Source organism: Antechinus flavipes, chromosome 3 (assembly GCF_016432865.1).
Source record: "Antechinus flavipes isolate AdamAnt ecotype Samford, QLD, Australia chromosome 3, AdamAnt_v2, whole genome shotgun sequence".
In the NCBI taxonomy this organism is placed as follows: Eukaryota; Metazoa; Chordata; class Mammalia; order Dasyuromorphia; family Dasyuridae; genus Antechinus; species Antechinus flavipes.
The window spans coordinates 4,075,086-4,092,838 of NC_067400.1; the positions used below are offsets into that span (position 1 = coordinate 4,075,086).

The 17,753-nt window shown below is 36.7% G+C and overlaps 1 protein-coding gene across 2 annotated transcripts in view; it reads left to right on the plus strand.

Moving 5' to 3' along the window:
• The window catches only part of FGF12 (fibroblast growth factor 12), a 524,631-nt gene that overhangs the window by 175,351 nt on the left and 331,527 nt on the right, over nt 1–17,753 (plus strand). The window contains exon 1 of one of the 2 annotated variants that reach the window (XM_051991635.1): nt 8,167–8,272. The exons of the other annotated variant lie outside the window; for it this stretch is intronic. Within the exon in view, the coding sequence (XP_051847595.1) occupies nt 8,182–8,272 (91 nt within the window). The 5' untranslated portion in view covers nt 8,167–8,181. Of the gene's footprint in view, nt 1–8,166; nt 8,273–17,753 lie in introns of those variants that run through there. 2 annotated transcript variants of the gene reach the window in all.

Here is a 17,753-nt window from a genome sequence, read left to right on the forward strand (position 1 = left end):
TTTTAAGCCCATCATTTTCTTCATTGTGTCACCTAGCTGCATTTATGACTCTATGAGTAATAATCAGGTAATAAAACAAAAGTCTAGGATGGAATTGGAATTGAGGACAGGAATGACAGGTAAAGAAGGGATGGCTCTCTTTTGTATCATGTGATATTGGAAATTCACCTATATGCATGCTTCCATTCTAAATCAATAGCCTCACTGTCTTTTCTCTGTCAGCAAGACCTGTTTTTTTTTTTTTTTTATTTAATAGTATTTTATTTTCCCAAATATATTTAACGATAGTTTTAAACATTCATTTTTGTAAAACTTTGGGTTCCAAATTTGTCTCCCTTCCTCTCTTACCTTCCCTTTTCCCAAGACAGCAAGCAATCTGATATAAGTTAAATATGTTAAGTTCTTTTAAACATATTTTTATATTTGTGGAAGTTGTGCAAGTTGTAGAAGAAAAATCAGAACGAAAGGGAAAAAATGAGAACAAGCAAATACCACCACCACCACCACCACCAACAATAGTAGTGAAAATACTATGTTTTGATTCATATTCAGTATCCATAGTTCCTTCATTGGATGTGAATGCCATTTTCCATCCCAAGCCTATTGGAATTGCCTTTAATCATCACCCTGTTGAAAAAAGACAGGTCTATCTACCCCAGCTATCACATAATCTTGTTACTGTATACAATATTCTCTTGGTTTGGTTCTGTCCACTTCACTTATTATCAGCTCGTGTAAGTCTTTCCAGGCTGCCCGTTATATTAGAAAAGTAATATTCCATTACATTCATATACCGTAACTCATTCAGCCATTCCACAGCTGATGAGCATCCACTCAATTTCCAGTTCCTTGCCTACGAAAAGGGCTGCAACAAACATTTTTGCACATGTGGGTCCTTTCCCCTCTTTTATGATCTCTTTGGGTTACAGACCTAATAATGGCACTGCTGGATCAAAGGGTATACAGTTTTATAGCCCTTTAGGTATACTTCCAAATTGCTCCAGAGTGATTGGCTCATTTTATCACTCCACCGACAATGCATTAGTGTCCCATTTTTCCCATAGCCCTTCCAACATTTTTCATTTCTTTTCCTGTCATCTTAGCCAATCTGTGAAGATCTTGACTTTTCTATGTTGCTTTGGTTCCCACATTTTAGCAGAGTCATCAAAAGGCCTCCTTCATGATTTGCCATTTGAACCAAGCCTTGGAGGGATCTATAGTTTCCAGAAACAGAATGAGGAGTGGAGAATAGTCACACATCAGGGATAGTCTTTGCAAAAGTGCAGAACTTAGAGATGGAATGTTGTGTGCAGGGACTAGGAAGTAGGCCAGTCTGACTAGAAGATAAAGACTATGAGGGGGAGTAATGTGAAAAAATCTGCGAAGGTAAGATTCAGCCAGATTGTGTGATGGGCTTGAGATGCCAAACAAAGGCATTTGTATTTTGCCACAGAGACAATAGAGAACCAAAGGATTTTCTCTAACTTAGGAGTGATATAAGACCTGGACCTTATGGAAATTATTTGTCACCTTTTGAAGGCTGGGCCAGAGGGGAAAAGAATGGGAGGAAGGAATAAAATGTTTTTACTCTGGTCCTTACAAGAGGTGATAGGGATCTGAACCATCATGCTGACTGACTGAATGGCCAAAAATAAATGGGTGTGAGAGATGTTGTGAAAGTAAAATTTTACAAAAAAGATCAGGCAATAGCTTAGATTATGAAAGGGTGAGGCAGAGTTTAGATTCAAAGAATATAGATTCCCAAGTTGAAAACTGGGTAAATGGAAGGATAGTGGTGCTCTTGACAGAAATTGCATTTGGGAAAAGAAAAGAACACATATACTTGAGATTATATATATATATAGTTATATAGTTATATAGTTATATATATATAACTAGAAAGCAATGTCAAGTGTGTGAAAAGAACACATATACTTGAGATAATATATATAATATATATATATATAACTAGAAAGCAATGTCAAGTGTGTGAAAAGAACACATATACTTGAGATTATATATATATATATATATCTAGAAAGCAATGTCAAGTGTGTGAAAAGAACACATATACTTGAGATGATATATATATATATGTATGTATGTATGTATATATATATACATGTAATATTGACATTGCTTTCTAGTTATATATATATATATATATATATATATATATATATATATATATATATATATATATATATATATATGTATGTATGTATGTATATATATATAACTAGAAAGCAATGTCAAGTGTGTGGCTGGGTAGCCAAGCCAGAAGTTACAAGAAATTAGAGACATATAGGTTTTCAAGTCAACTGAATAGAGACAAGAATGAAAATTATGTGAATTGATTGCCAAGAGAAATAATGTATAGATGAGAGGTAGATAAAAAGATAGATAGATAGGTAGATAGCTCAATGAAAATGGATGGATGGATGGATGGATGGATAGATAGAAATAAGTAGGTAGGTAGGTAGGTAGATGATTAAGACTTATTCATTTTTTAGTAGACATTTTCCAAGTGTTGTATCAATCATCAAGAATACAAATAAAAAACAAGCAAAGCAATTTTTGATCCCAAGGGGCTTTCATTCTAATGGGAGAAGACAGCACATAAAGGGGTGCTGGAAAGTGAGGGTGAGGAATAGAGAATGACAAGGAGGAGGGTACCCATGTAAAGCATGCTGAGGAGACACCATAAAGTGTCATGGAGGCCTGAACCTCCACGAAATATCAAAATACTTACTGATCAGAATTGCAGGATGGAGTTTAAATTTCTGGTGGAGTAGAAATGAATAGAGTGTAGCACCAGAGTTAAGAAAGGGAGAAGTGGTAAGAACAGTAGAGAGACCTAATATTTAACTGTACATACAACATGGATCATGACTGATGATTGTTCAGTGTGAGAAAGAATAGTCAGTATGAGGGAGAGAGAACAAGGAGTGAGAAGTGTCACTCTAGTTGAAACTGGAGAGAGGTCAAGAAGAATAGGGACTAAGCCAAGCCTATAAGCTTGAATAATTAAAACAACAGTGATGCTTTTGGAAAATATAATTTCCATCAAGGGAAGTCATGGTGCAAGGAGAACTTAGTGGAATAAGGAAATGATAGCACCCACGTAGAGGATGATTTTCTAGTTTATCTGTGAAAGAGAAGAGAAATAGAATGGAATGGTGGTGCCAAATGAAGGCATTTTGTGCAAGAGAAAAGGCACATACACATATTTATACACATATAACATATGTGTATATGCAGATACATACATATGTGTGTATAGGCAGTTAGATGGATTAGTGAATAGAGTTTTAAAGCTGAATCAGAAAGACTTGAATTCAAATCGAATTTCAGTTATCTATTAGCAATGTGGCTCTGGTTAAATCATTTAATCTCTGAATGCCTCAATTTTCTCAACTGTAAAATGGCTATAACAACAGTCTCTATTTTGCAGGATTGTTGTGGGGGTCAAATGAGTAACAAAGTGCTGGTCACATAGAAGCCTAGTCATGTTTACACATAGCTGCTGTGCAGACACCCAGTCAAGTTTACATACAGATTCTTTAGGTGCTTATTTGTATTTATTCTCTTCCTATTTCTCTTCCTATGAGTCTAGCACCATGCATATGACCATATGATTTGATTTTCCTCATTGGTAATAAGGACCATGAGGGGAGAAAAGAGAAAGAATTATCATTCAATAAAAACACAAATTTGAAAGGAGACTTACTATATATATATATATATATATATATATATATATATATATATATATATATATAAAATCAGGAGAAAAATAAAATATTAACATGGTGTTCAACAGAAAGTTTATTTTTGTGTGATTTTGACTAATGGATATGAAATTACAGAATGTAAAAAAATCGTATTTTGACCCAGAAAGCATTCTACCTTTTTACATTATATTATATAATAATTTAGTTAAGCAGCTTAGTAACAAATTTTATCATTATGGGTCCTCTGTCAAATTCTTCTGATCCTAACCCCTCTATGACAGTTGTCTATCTTTAAAAGTTATTATGAACAAACACATTCATCACTTTTCAGCCAACCTAATGAAAAGAATCTCAAATGTTATGTAGGCTGGGCCTTGGAAGACAGATCTTCAATATGGTACTGAATCTATGCTCAAAAGTTTCAAAGCTTGGTAGGACCTGTGAAAACCTACACTGGGATAATCTCTTATCTCCTAGAGCTACATCCCCACCTCAGTGATCCTTGAAGTCAGATTTTAGTGGAGCACAAAATACTTTAAAAAGCCCAAACCCAAACCCACACCTTTTGATTTCATTGGTGTGGGAAATTCTATCAATCAATGAAGATTGGCAACTTCTTCTAACGTAGAAAAACAAGAAAGTTATCCATAATACTGAAGGTTAAGGTAATGGCCCAGAGTCACATATGCAGGATTTATAAAAGATGAACTTCAGTCTTGATGATTCAGAGGCTGGCTCTCTCTTCACTATATCATAGTACCTCTCTATTATTATTCTACTTATAGCTAGAAAACAAGCTAATTCAGCCATTTAGTTAATATTTGAGTGAATTTCTTCAGATTTCATTCTGAGATGCTTTTTCTGCTTTTCAGAAAATGATTAAAGCCCTTTTCAATTGTCCTTCTGGTACATTTCTGCTGATCACCTTCTGTGAGACAGCAGAATCACAGAACTTAACAGGTGAAAGGGACAACAGTTACCATTTAGTTCAAACCTCATGTGAAAGAACTTGTTGTGCTCATCTAGTCTCTATATGCCTCCAAATACAAAGTAACCAATCACAAGCACAGTAGAGGAAGCCCATTCCTCTTGGAACAGCTATGAGTCTTACAGAGATTTTTTTTTCACCCCTGGACAACCTGTACACAAATTTACCTCTATGCAACTTCTACTCATTGCTCCTGGCATAGCACTGTACCATATGGCATAGAGTGATGGACTTGGAGTCATGAAATCTTGTTTAAATTCTGATTCTTTTTCTCTCTAGCTTTGCCATCATGGTGAAGCTTCTCCCCACCTGTAAAAAGGGGTAAAATACCTGAAATCACTGCCTTTTAGGATTACTTTGAGGCTCTAATGAGATGTTTGTAAAGAACTTTATACATCTTGTCACTATCATTATTATATATTTCAAGTTTAAAGAATAGATTTCAAATACAATTTTCAAAAAGACACCTTAAATTTAATTGTTTCTCTATTACATTTTGTATCAAATATAAATTTCCATTTGGCACTCAGAACTTTTCAAAATTTGTGTTAACTTACTTTTCCTCTTACCTCCCTTTCACACCCTGTACAATACAGACTGGCCAGCTTGCTTTTCCTCATATGTAACATTTTATCTCTTATCTCTGTAGATTCATGCTAGTTGTCCTCAAGATATAAACTATATTTTCTTCTCACTTCTATCCCTTGGTTCCTTCCAGGACTCAAACACTATCATTTTCATGAGGCCTTTCCTTATTCCTCACGAGACAAAATTATTTTGAATATATTTATATATATGGACATATGTGTAGATATATATGTGTGTGTGTACGTATGTGCATGTAGCTCTGTCTATCTATCTGTCTGTCTCTGTGACAGTGGATACAGTACTGTGATTGGAGTTCAGGAAACTCTGAATTCAAATCTGACTTCAGTCACTTACTAGCTATATGATCCTAGAGAAAAATCACTTAATCCTATTTAACTCAATTTCTCATTTGTAAAATGGGGGCACAATGTAGCAGGAAAGGGCAAACAACTCTACTATCTTTACCAATATAAAAAATAAAAAAAAACATAGACAAAAGCCTGCGTTATGTAGAGTTGGACACTATTGAATAAGAGACGGATACAGGTATATGCTATCCACATGTATATGACAGAGAACAAACTCTTAAAAAACACGGCCCAACAGTTGAGTACAGCATCAGACATCTAGAATTCAGTGAAGTTCATCAGCAAAGGCTTAATGATGGGAGATGGGATCCATCGATTGTTAGTGTCCCAGGAAAGCTCCACTTTTGGCCTGGCTTAGATTTGATTTCTTGAAAAGTCAAATGAGATAACATAGGCAAAGTACTTTGCAATCATTCAAGCTCTTTAAAAATGTTAACATAATCTTATTCGTTATTCAGAAAGTTTTTCTTTATTTCCCTAAGCTAGATAAAGCAACCATTTATACTCGGAAAACTCCCTGATCTTGGGCTATATTCTAGTTTTCTGCAGACTATATTGCCTCAAATCGCCCCAAACTCTAAGACCCTTTGTGAGTAGGTACCTCGGTAACCAGCAGTCTCTCAGAAAGCTCTGGGCAGCAGGAGTGAATATTTTTAGGTGTTTTCCTTTTTCTAATTGCGTCTCGTTTCCCCCGGGGACTTTGCACCGGTAGAAGCAACAGGTGCGTTAGGCTTGTGTCCCCAAGGGGACTTAGAAGAACGTTGAAAGTGCTTTAATAATTTTTTTGTCCGAGAAAGCCCTCCAGTGGTCACTGGTGGGTATTGCATTAATTAGGAACCCAGCGGGAGAAAAGAGAAGCAAAGAAAAATCAAAGAAATTCAGGACCAAGGAAAGCTCTCGTGGCTCCGGCTGAAGACTGAGCTAGGACCAACTCCACGCAAGTGGCGCGGGCCTCCAGAATCCGTTCCAGGTCAAATTCAGAGGTGTTTGTAATGAAGTGCGACTCTGTTTCAGAGGTGATATTGCGGGGGAGGGAAGAAGAGAGGGAGGGAGGGAGAGAGAGAGAGAGAGAGAGAGAGAGAGAGAGAGAGAGAGAGAGAGAGAGAGAGAGTGAGTGAGTGTAGGGGGTCCTGGGATTGCTGGGAGAGTGGAAAGCCTGTGACAAAGAAAGAACAGAAAAAAGAAATGTTTCTGTGAGCACTTTCGGTTTTAGATTACAAAGGCGGAGCAAAGGAGAGTGAGAGGGAGAAGAGAGGGGGGAGGGAGAGAAGAGAAGAGAGAAAAGAGGAGGAGGAAGAAAGTTACTATGAGTCTCTTCACTTCTGAACTACTGTCATCTTGTCTCCTCGCCGCAGTTGGCACTGAAGTTCTCCTCTTCCTATCCGTCTCTCCCTCCTCCCCCACCCCCTGACACTCCTTGGGAACTTGTGGTAAAGAGAGGGGGGCCCCGGTTCCAAGATGGCCCTGAATGAGCCCACCTCCCTTTCGGCTCCCCACAGTCTTTTCTTTAGAGAAAACTATTGGGGGGATACCACACTGCCCACCCCCCACTCCCATCCCATTCCCCAATACTTTCTAAATGGCCCTCACAAGTCCCGCAGCGACTCCTCTGCCATCCCTGGACCTTTCCTTACCCCTCTCCCCGTCCCCAGCCACTATTTCCATCCCTCTCCCTGCCCCCACCAGACGCATGCACATCCATGTAGAACTTCACGCTCTGCTGCTTCCCGGCCACCCCACCCTTCCAGCAACTAGTCCGGCTGCGCTGTTTCTGGCTAGTGCGCGTTGTCTTTCCCTTTCCCCATCCCACGCTGAACATAAAACCCAGTACAGTTCATCAGTGAGACTGTGTGAGAGAGACAGACAGAAATAGAGGGACAGGGAAGTGGGGAGAGAAAGAGAGAGAGAGAGAGAGAGAGAGAGAGAGAGAGAGAGAGAGAGAGAGAGAGAGAGAGAGAGCGAGCGAGCACGGGAGCTGCGCGAGCGTCAGCTTCCTCCTCGTGGCCTCGGTCCCTGTGGACATAGACTCGCCTTGTCTCCCAGTAGGGGGCAGGGGCTTCTTCGGGAAGGCATCCAAACCAGGTGACATCTGTGGCCCAATCCACCCCCTGCCCACGTCTGGGCAAACCGGATTCTTTGAAAACTCCTAAAGTGTCTCGTTGTTGCAAGTTGGGGCGTGGTGGTCGAGTCGGCTGCTGCCCCAGCATCTCACTGCCGGCTCCGGGAACAGAGCGAAGCCCATCCCGCCCAGCCCCTGGACCGGTCGGGGCCTGCCAAGCTCCTGGCCACTCTCGTCTGGACCCAGGCCTCGGGCATCTGGCCTCCTGACTTCAGCCTCCTCTCCATCCCGACCGATCCATCGATGAACCCACTCTCCGTATCCTGCGAGTCGCGGAGCATGGGCGTGGACGCTTCCTTTCGCGGGGAGCCCGGGCTCTGGTTGGACGCTTAACGGAGGCGGGTAGGGAGGGGAGTCCCAGAGCCCCAAACACAAACTCGATCCATGAAGATTCTGGGGCTTTTCCTGAAGAAAGGAGTGCTTATGCTGCAGTGTCTCTGTGGAAGGCGCCTGAGATCCAGCAATAGCCCAAGTGGTGAGAAAACGCCCCCTCCCCCAGCCCTGTAAAGCACAGGTGCTCTCCCTGCCCCCACCCTATCCCCAGGCCCTGAAACAGAACCTGAGCTAACCTACGGTGCCTTCCCCCACCTGTTTTCCTTCTTCAATGGCCACTGGGCCAAGTGAAGAGACCCCTCCTCCCTCTACATTTTATTGTTAAGGCCTCTTCCCTCCCCACCCCGCCCCTGGCTGCCCCTTTGATCGCTGAAGTCATCACCAGGTTTTTAGACCATCTTAATTCTTGCTCAGCCAGTAATTGGGCTTCTCCAGTCTTTCACTTGGTGGTTAAAGGGCCAGGCTCTGCGGTTTCTCTCCCTCTTCCTCTCCTCACTCCCAGAGGATAAACAGGTAAGGAGGCTTTCCCTTTTGAGTAGTTAAAGGGTGTATCCTAGAAGTTTGTGGTTTAGTTGCTTCAACGTGGGAGAGCCCATAGGGAAATGTAGCTGGAAAATTTTATGTCCTGGCATTCTCTGGAAAATAGATCTGCTTGGCCTTGGAGAACAAACTCGGGGTTCCTTAGATAATAAGTCCTGTTGACACTGTCAGAGGTGCTGAAACAACTGAGTAGCGATTTTTCCACTAGGGTCATGTCAAGCTCACATTGTGTGCAGGGGCAACTTTAACTTTCCCAATAGCACTTCGATTTTTAAATAAAGTCATTGAGACGGCTAAACTACCGAAGTGAAATCCTCTTTGGTTCAGTTTGCAAAAAGTAGTAATCTCTGTAATATAAAAGTAAAAGAAATACAATTTTAAAATTTCTTTCTTCCTTTCCTTCCTTTCTTCCTCCCTTCCTTCCCTCTCCCTGTTCTTTCTCCTCCCTCTCTTTCCTCCCCTTCCTTCCTTCCTTTTTTCCTTCCTTCCTTCCTTCTTTCCCTTTCTTTTGCTCTCTCTTCCCTTTTTTTCTTCTTCTATGTTACCAGTTATTTTTCTGAACTTTTAGAGACTGGCATGGGCCCCATTTCTTGTTTATAAGTATTCTCCTAAAATGAATATCTATTTCATTCATCATTTCATACAATCCAAGCATCTTTTTGGGTTATTTAGATATAGATAAATATATATTGAGGGCACCTATGATAAAAGCACCGGGCCTGAAGTCATAAAGACCAGAGTTCAAATCTGACTTCAGACACTTTCTTCTTGCGTGACTCTTGGCAAGTTACTTAATACTGCCTAAAAATTGAAGAAGGAAATGCAAACCACCTCAGTATCTTTGTCAAAAATCCCCATGGATTGTTGGGTCAGTGAGGTCGTGAAAAGTTAGATATGATTAGAGAATATCACACACATATTTATAAGAGCTCTGCTATGTTAAATTTCCTGGATGCTTGGGAAACTCTGTCTTTAATTCAGTAACAAGTTTATTTATTTATTACTTAATCTGGAGCTATAAAGAACTTTTGAAATTGAAGTAATATGTGCCTAAGGAAAAAAAAAGGTGTATCATTATTTTTCATTTATTTGTAAGTCTGCTTTACAATGCAGCCTTGCTATGTTTGAAAATAAATAAATCTTCATGGATAACTGTTTGAGAACTTCAGTTCAAGTTTCTTATCAGTGAATTTAGAGGGATTCGTGTGTACCTAGCTGGGGAATTACAAGCCAAGTGTTTCAGGAAGTTGCTAGATTAACTGAATGCTGCCGTTTCATTCTACCCCCTAGCAATGTCTCAGATAACAATATATGATTTAAAAAAGAAAATGCAATTACTTTTGGATGAATATGTGATCTAGGTTAATATTAAATGTATGTGGATTTATTCCTGAAAATAAATTTCAAATTTGTATTTGCAGCCATTTTACATTATAGTTTTCTGAAATTGGGCACCATAAATAGATTTAGGGTTGCTTCGATTAAAAGATAAGTTGAAAAGTATTTAATTTATAATTGATTATTCTACAGCCTTAAAAAATGGAATACATTTCTAAATTAAAAAAAAAATCCAGTATCAGTCACTAGGATTTTTGCATTTTTTAAACATGAAGATATCTTGTTCTTTTATATGTTATCAGGTGGTTGCTATTCTCAGAACAGGTTGTGAGATCTCAAGATTTGCTGCTTATCTAAAAAGTGTCATATTAAATTCAGTTTAAAAGTCAGAGATTTGCCATTCAGTTACTCAAAAGCATACTTCCCAACAGCTCCAAATGGAAGATATAATATAAAATTTTATGGAATAAATATTGTTTATCCCACATATTATACTTATTTATAATTGTTTCTCTTTTTTTATTATTTACCTTTGCCCTACTCTCTACCCCACTTCTACTCCTAGGGATTCAATTTTCTATGAATTAAATTATGGATTTTCATTCCACCTGTACCATACTATTTTTTACAAGTCATCAGCTTCTGAGACTCAGATCACTTCCAAGAGTCAGATTATATTTTTATCATTTCTTCATTATGAGAAAGTTTTTTTTTCTTATTTTGTGTTTTGATATTTTTATGTGATCACAATGAAATTCTTTTTAAACTATTTTACACTTTCATTTAGGCAGATTAAACACACACACACACACACACACACACACACACACATATATATATATATATATATATATATATATATATATATACATACAATATAAGATGTGTATATATAAAACATAGATTTATATATATATTTATACATGTATGTATGTATTCACATATCTGTTTTGGAACTGGCTCTCATAACTAGGGGAAACTACTGTTGTGGAGGATTGAAGGACTCCCTGAAGATACTGAATAAACAGAGTATTGGTAGCAGCTGAAGTAGAGGCTTGGAGCTTTCTGAACTTACTTATGTGTCATGGAATTAAAGGAAATATAAACAAGTTAATTCTTTTCTCTGAGATCATTAGACAAATGGGACTCTGTTAACCATAACTGTGTAGTGTGTTCCCAGATGCAATTAAACATATATGTCTCTATTGCTGTGCCAATACCTCCACCACAGACAATGTCTTGAAAAAATAATATGAGATTTGAGGGAACTGGGGATCTGGTAGTAAAAGTCAAAGAACAAAGATTACAATTTCTAAACCAAGCTCCCTCAGGCTACTTACCATCGTCCAGCTTTTTTTTGGTCCAATTTATAGGATGAATTTTTTTCCTTTCATTTTTTTTCAGGGTTTTCATGTAAAACATACATTCTTCAATGTATTTGGTTTTTCTTTTTTAGTAATAATTTATCTTTTATCTTAATTAGGAGATAGTATCATTCAATACCCTGCAAGATGGCAATACATTCATTTTTTCAAGTACTAAAGAATTTTCAAGATTATCTTGAATAAATCTCTATCACTATAATTCAGTAAATAAGTATTTATTAATCATTTTGTGGTAGACCCTCTGCTATTTGTTGGGGATATTAAACAACAACAACAACAACAAACAAACATGAAAACCCTCTGCTTAAAAGAGCTTATATTATGATTTAGGAGATAACTTGTACAATAGTTGCACAAGAAAGTCAAAGACTTTAGGGAGAGCACTAGCGGCAGTGAATCAAAGAATGCAATATTAAACTAACCTTTAAGTTATGTATTTAGAGGAGACCTCCCCCAGTCTCTCTCTTGTCTTTTCTCTCTCCCATCACACACATTAATTAGTCCTCAAATTCTAGAATTATTATCTATTTCATTTTTTTCACAATTAATGAAAACTATGCTACCCCTTGGAGAAAAGTTTCTGAGGGATAATTGATGATGACCCTCTTATTATCTTTGTTGGGACATCTTCTGCCTTAGTTGCTTTTAATGATAAAGGCCTCAAATTCTTCATTATTTGAATGGGATTCAATTTGATGTTGGTATGAACTCAGACAAATCAAGACCACAGTTATGGTCTTTTGATTTTACTATTTTTGTTTCTTTAATTTGGCAAGCAGATGATTGAGATTCCCAGGGCCATTTTCCAGTGAACTTAAAATGCTTAACATATCCTTGTGCACAGCTCCTCAGAGTATTTATGTGATGGGGTGAAAATGACTAAAGATGTTGTTGCCTAGAGAGGTGAGCCAGGCTCACTGAAACTCAGACTGAAATCTTATCGCAACTTTAATTATGGGGGTTGTAAGCTCACGTCTTTTCCCCTTGAAAAAAAAAAAAACATGCTGCTTCTTTATTTTTCTAGGATATGGACAGAATTATTTCTATTTTTCTAAAACTGTTAATTTAATAAGACTGAACTGTGTAAATACATTTAGGAGAGAATGTATCTGATATAAAATAACACTAATAACAGAGCTTATAAATTGATTACAGCATAGACTCATCTAATTTAATACTTATTTTTCTCTAATGACAATGAATTTCTGGAAATCTTGTCAATACTGACCACAATTCTTCTCATATCCTCAATATGCTATTCATGAAAGAGAAGTCAGAATACTTCTTGTTACCTACTCCCAATTCCAAACTCTCCTCGTATCTTCATCACTGCAATTTATTGTCCTTTCATGTCCATTCAGCAAAAAATGTCTACATAATATACATGATGATTTCATTTATTTACTGGTCTTCAGGTTAATCACTGCTTTTGTTCTAAAGGATTTCAGAACCTACTTCACCATCTTTCCCTCTTCTTCAACTTATATTATACTGAATGACTTCATTATTTACATAGATACTTCCTTAAACTCATTAAACTCCCAATTCCCCAGTCTCCTTAAGTCCCATGATCTTCCTTCTTTCAACCTCAGCCATACACAGACATGATGATACACAAGATGTTACCATTACAATTATTTCATTTTCTTAATGAGAAATTCTGACATTCATCATAGACAGTATTCTAGCTCTTTCTATGCTACATCCCTCTTAAACCTATCCTTGACCTACATTAAGACTTCCAAAAAGTCAACTCATTATTTTTTTAAGTTATTATCTTTTCTGTACTCTGACTTCATTTTCTTACCTTTCCAATTTTTATCATATAGTTGGGCATTTTAGCTCAACATATTATTCTTTGCTTTTAAATCTCTCTTCTGCTTGGTCTATCACCAGCCTTTGGTTACCACATAAAACCTTTGAATTACTTCTATCATTTACTTGATCTGCTCTTCTTTATGTGCTACTGGACTGAACAAGAGGAACTCATACAACCATGCTAACTGAGAATATTATAAATTCGTGTTACCTGGTGTCAATCAATACAGCAAGGCAGTTCCTTTATTCTTGCTTAATTGATTCCTTTTCTGATTCTCTATAGAATCTTTCCCAAATCTTCTCTTCATTCCTTAAGCCTCCCATGTCTTTCCTCCTCTTCTTCTAAAATAGAGGAGTTTACTTCTTAATTTGTAGAAAAATTGAGGCCATTTAACCAGAACTTCATATTCTCTGTCTCATCACTATATATTCTCTCCTCCTTTTCCCCAGTCTTTGACAATGAAGGAGCCCTTCTTTGTATAAAAGTCAATGTCTCTGCATGTATGCTTGATCCTTCCTGTGTTTTTAAAGAGACTGAAAACATCAACCACTCTTTTATTTCCAACAATTTTCAACTCCTTCCTATATAATCTATTTGTTCCATCCTTACTATCTTCAAACATCCAAGTCTTCCCTATCCTTAAAACAAAGAATTAATTTACTAATTCTATCATTCCTTCAAACAATTCTCTTATATAGCTTTTCTCCCTGTCTTGAATCAAGTCCTAGAAAAATCTGTCTGCATTATATCTTTTACTTCCGTTTCTCTCAATTTTTTTCAATCTAGCTTCCAATCTTATAAATCAACTGAAAAATCTACTCTTCAAAGTTACTGATGGTAACTTTTGCCAAATATTGTGTCTTTTTTCAGTCGTTATCCTTCTCCACCTGTCATGCATTTAGCACTGCTGTGCTGTATTTTATTTCAAGATATTATCTAATTGGTATGTTTTCATCCTCTTTTCTAATCCTGCACTTATTTGTTTGGCTTCTCCTCTGTCTCATTTGCTGATTCATCATCTAAATCAAGCCTCCCAACTACTAACGGAACCCAAAGTTCTCTTTGAAGTCCTTCTCTTTTCTCTCTTGGTAACTTCATTAGATCCCTAGAGATCGATTATGACTTCTATGCAGATGTCTCACTGAACTGTATACATAGTCTCAGTCTTGGTCTATCCCCTGAGTTTTAGTCCTACATCATCAGTTGCCCATTGGACATTTCAAACTGGAGGTCCCAGAGGCATCTGAAATGAAACACATCCAAGTCTGAACTCATTATCACTCCCCCCAAACTTCCCTTTCTTCCAAATTTACATAATTTCAGTAAAAAGTACTACCATCCTTCCAGTTCTAGTCACAACCCATCTACCTTATATGTAATTCCATGGTGTCTTCTTCACCTCCATTAACCAATTGGCTGTCAAGTCTTCCTATTTCTACTTCTACAACATCTTTCTTATTCAATTTCATCTTTATATAGTTATGATTTAATTCAGAGTTTTATCATCTCTAACCTAGGTTATTGAAACATTTTAGTCAGTTTACCTGATTCAAGGCTCTCTATGATTCATTTTTTCCTATTCACTGCTGACAAAGTACTAAGTGCATGCTTGATTATTTCTCTCTTTTTAAAATGTAACTCTAGTAGTTTCCCTTATATTTTAATATTTAAAAAAATCTTTCCTTCCTCCCTCCCTCTCTTTCTTTCTTTCTTTCTTTCTTTCTTTCTTTCTTTCTTTCTTTTTTCTTTCTTTCTTTCTTTCTTTCTTTCTTTCTTTCTTTCTTCTTTCCTTCCTTCCTTCCTTCCTTCCTTCCTTCCTTCCTTCCCTTCTTTGTTCATTTATTATTCATTTTTTTTCCTTACACCCCATCACAAACTAGTTTCAAAGTAACGTTCTAGCCTCATTGCACATTACTCATCTTCCTACTCTCTGTGATCCAGGAAATTGACCTCTCTCTTTCTTATACACAACACTCAATCTTTTATCTCTATGCAGTTGAATCATCTATCTGCCAGACCTGGGATGTATCCTCTTTTTACTTCCACCCCATAGAATATTTTTAGTCCTTCAATAATAGCTAGATATAATTTATATAGCACTTAGGCTTTTGAAGTGCTTTATACATATTATCTCATTTTGTCCTCATAGTGACTCTGGGTGCTAGATCTATGAGTATTCTCATCTTACAGACAAAGAGATTGAGACATAGTGAGCTTAATTAAATAGCCCGAGATCACCCAGGTTATAAGCATTGGAGGTCAAATTTGAACTCAATTCCTTCTCATTTCAAGTCCACTATTCTCTATCTTAACTAATTTATTCCAGCTCAAGTATCATCACGATCATGATCTTCCATTCCTCTTTCTCCTCCTTCTCTTCCTCCTCCTCCTCCTCCTCCTTTCTCCTCTTCTTTTTCCTCCTCCTCTTCCTTTTAATTTCTTTTTTCTTCTTCTTTTTTTTGTTTTTTTTCTCCTCCACCTCCTCTTTCTCTTCTTCCTCTTCCTTTTTCATTTTTATTTAAAGTTTTGAGTTCAATTCTACCGCATCCCCCTTCTCCCCTCTCTGAGATGGCAAGTGATTAAATATAGCTTATACATATGTCATTATACATAATATTTCCATATTAGTAATTTTGTACAAGAAGACTTGAATTAAAAAAAAAAGTGAAAATAGCATGCTTCAGTCTGAATTAAGATAATATCAGTTCTTTTTCTGAAGGCAAATAGTATGCTTCATCATTAATCCTGTTAATTTGTCATGGATCATTGTTTTGCTGAGAATAGCTAAGTAATGCACAGTTCTTCATCAAAGAATATTACTGTTACTTTCTACAATGTTCTCCTTATCTTGTTTGCTTCACATTGCATCAGTTCATGTAATTCTAGGTTTGTATGAAATCATTATGCTTGTAATTTTTATAGCACAATAATATTCCATTACAATAATATACCACAGACTGTTTAGCCATTCCTCATTTGATAGACACCCTTTTAATTTTTAATTCTTAGTCACCACAAAAAGAACTGCTACAAATATTATATAATATATGATACAATAAATAATCCTTTTGCTTTTTTGGATATCGTTAAGATATAGGACTAGCAGTGGTATTGTTGGATCAAAGGGTATGCACAGTTCAGTTGCCCTTTGGTCATTGTTCCAAATTGTTCTCCAGAATGGTTGATCAGTGCATAATTTTATCAACAGTGTATTAGTGTTCTAGGTTTCCTGTATCACTAGGTTTCCTGTATCACCTTCAACAAAAAAATTCATATTTTATCATATTTGTCAATCTGATAGATGTGAGTTTTGGGGAGTTATTGTTTTAGAATTGTTTTAATTTGTTTTTCTCCACTCAATAGTGATTTATAGTACTTTTATGACCATAAATATCTTTGCTTTCTTTGTCTGAAAACTGCCTGCTCATGTCTTTTGACCATTTATCCATTAGGGAATGGCTTATTTTCTTATAAATTAAGCTCAGTTCTCTATACATTTGAGAAATGAGGACTTTTCAGAGATCCTTATTGCAAAATTTTCTCCCACTTTCTGCTTTCCTATGCTTTCCTAATTTTGGTTTCATTGGTTTTGTTTGTACAAAATCATTTTAATTTTACATAATCAACATGGTTTATTTTAGATTTTGTAATGCTATCCATATCTTCTTCAGTCCTAACTTCTTTCCTTTTGCATAAATCTGACAGATATTATATTTAACTATTTTATTTACTTCTATTATGTACATATATCTGCATATGTGTTATATATGACCACACATATTTACATGTCCTTATTGCATCCCTCATTAGAAAATATGTTCCTTCTAAGCAGAAATCATTTTTATTAATTTATATGCCTAGTGCTAGTACAATCTGGTACACAGTAGGCACATAATTAATGCTTGTTAATTAATTGATTCTGGGGGTGTCATCCATATGAGGATAATTGTGAAAGTTCTGATAAGGGCTTACATGAATAAGGAAGAGAATGTAGAGAGAAAAGAGAGGACTCATGCCAGATCCTTGGAGTATACTCAGATTAAGGATTTGAAAGAGAAGAACAACTTATGGAAAGATTGAAACAGAGGCAGAATCTATACAGTATTGTGTCCCTGCATTATGGGCAAGATAAATGAATTAGTGCAAGGGCATAATTAACATTGTGAAAATCTCCTCAGCATCCAAGGAGGATGAGGGGAAAATCATTTCACTGAGTGATTATAAAATCATGAACATTATTTGAGAGACTGGTAGTTATTTTGGAAGCCATTTTATGAAATAGTTTGGGAAAAACTTGGAAATAATAATTTGAATACATTGTGTCTAACCTTTTCCAAAAGTTTATCAAGGGAGAAAGCAAAAACAATGTTCCTCTATTAAACTATCTCATCTTGGCTCAAGTTTGGCACATTGAATACATTAAGTCATGTGATGATTTTCTCTGAAGAGCCTAAGTAATTTCCATTCTTGGAAGAATGGATTAATAACTAGGTTAAAATCTCACTTCTAAAATTTCCATTTGTGTCTTTTGGCAAGCCATT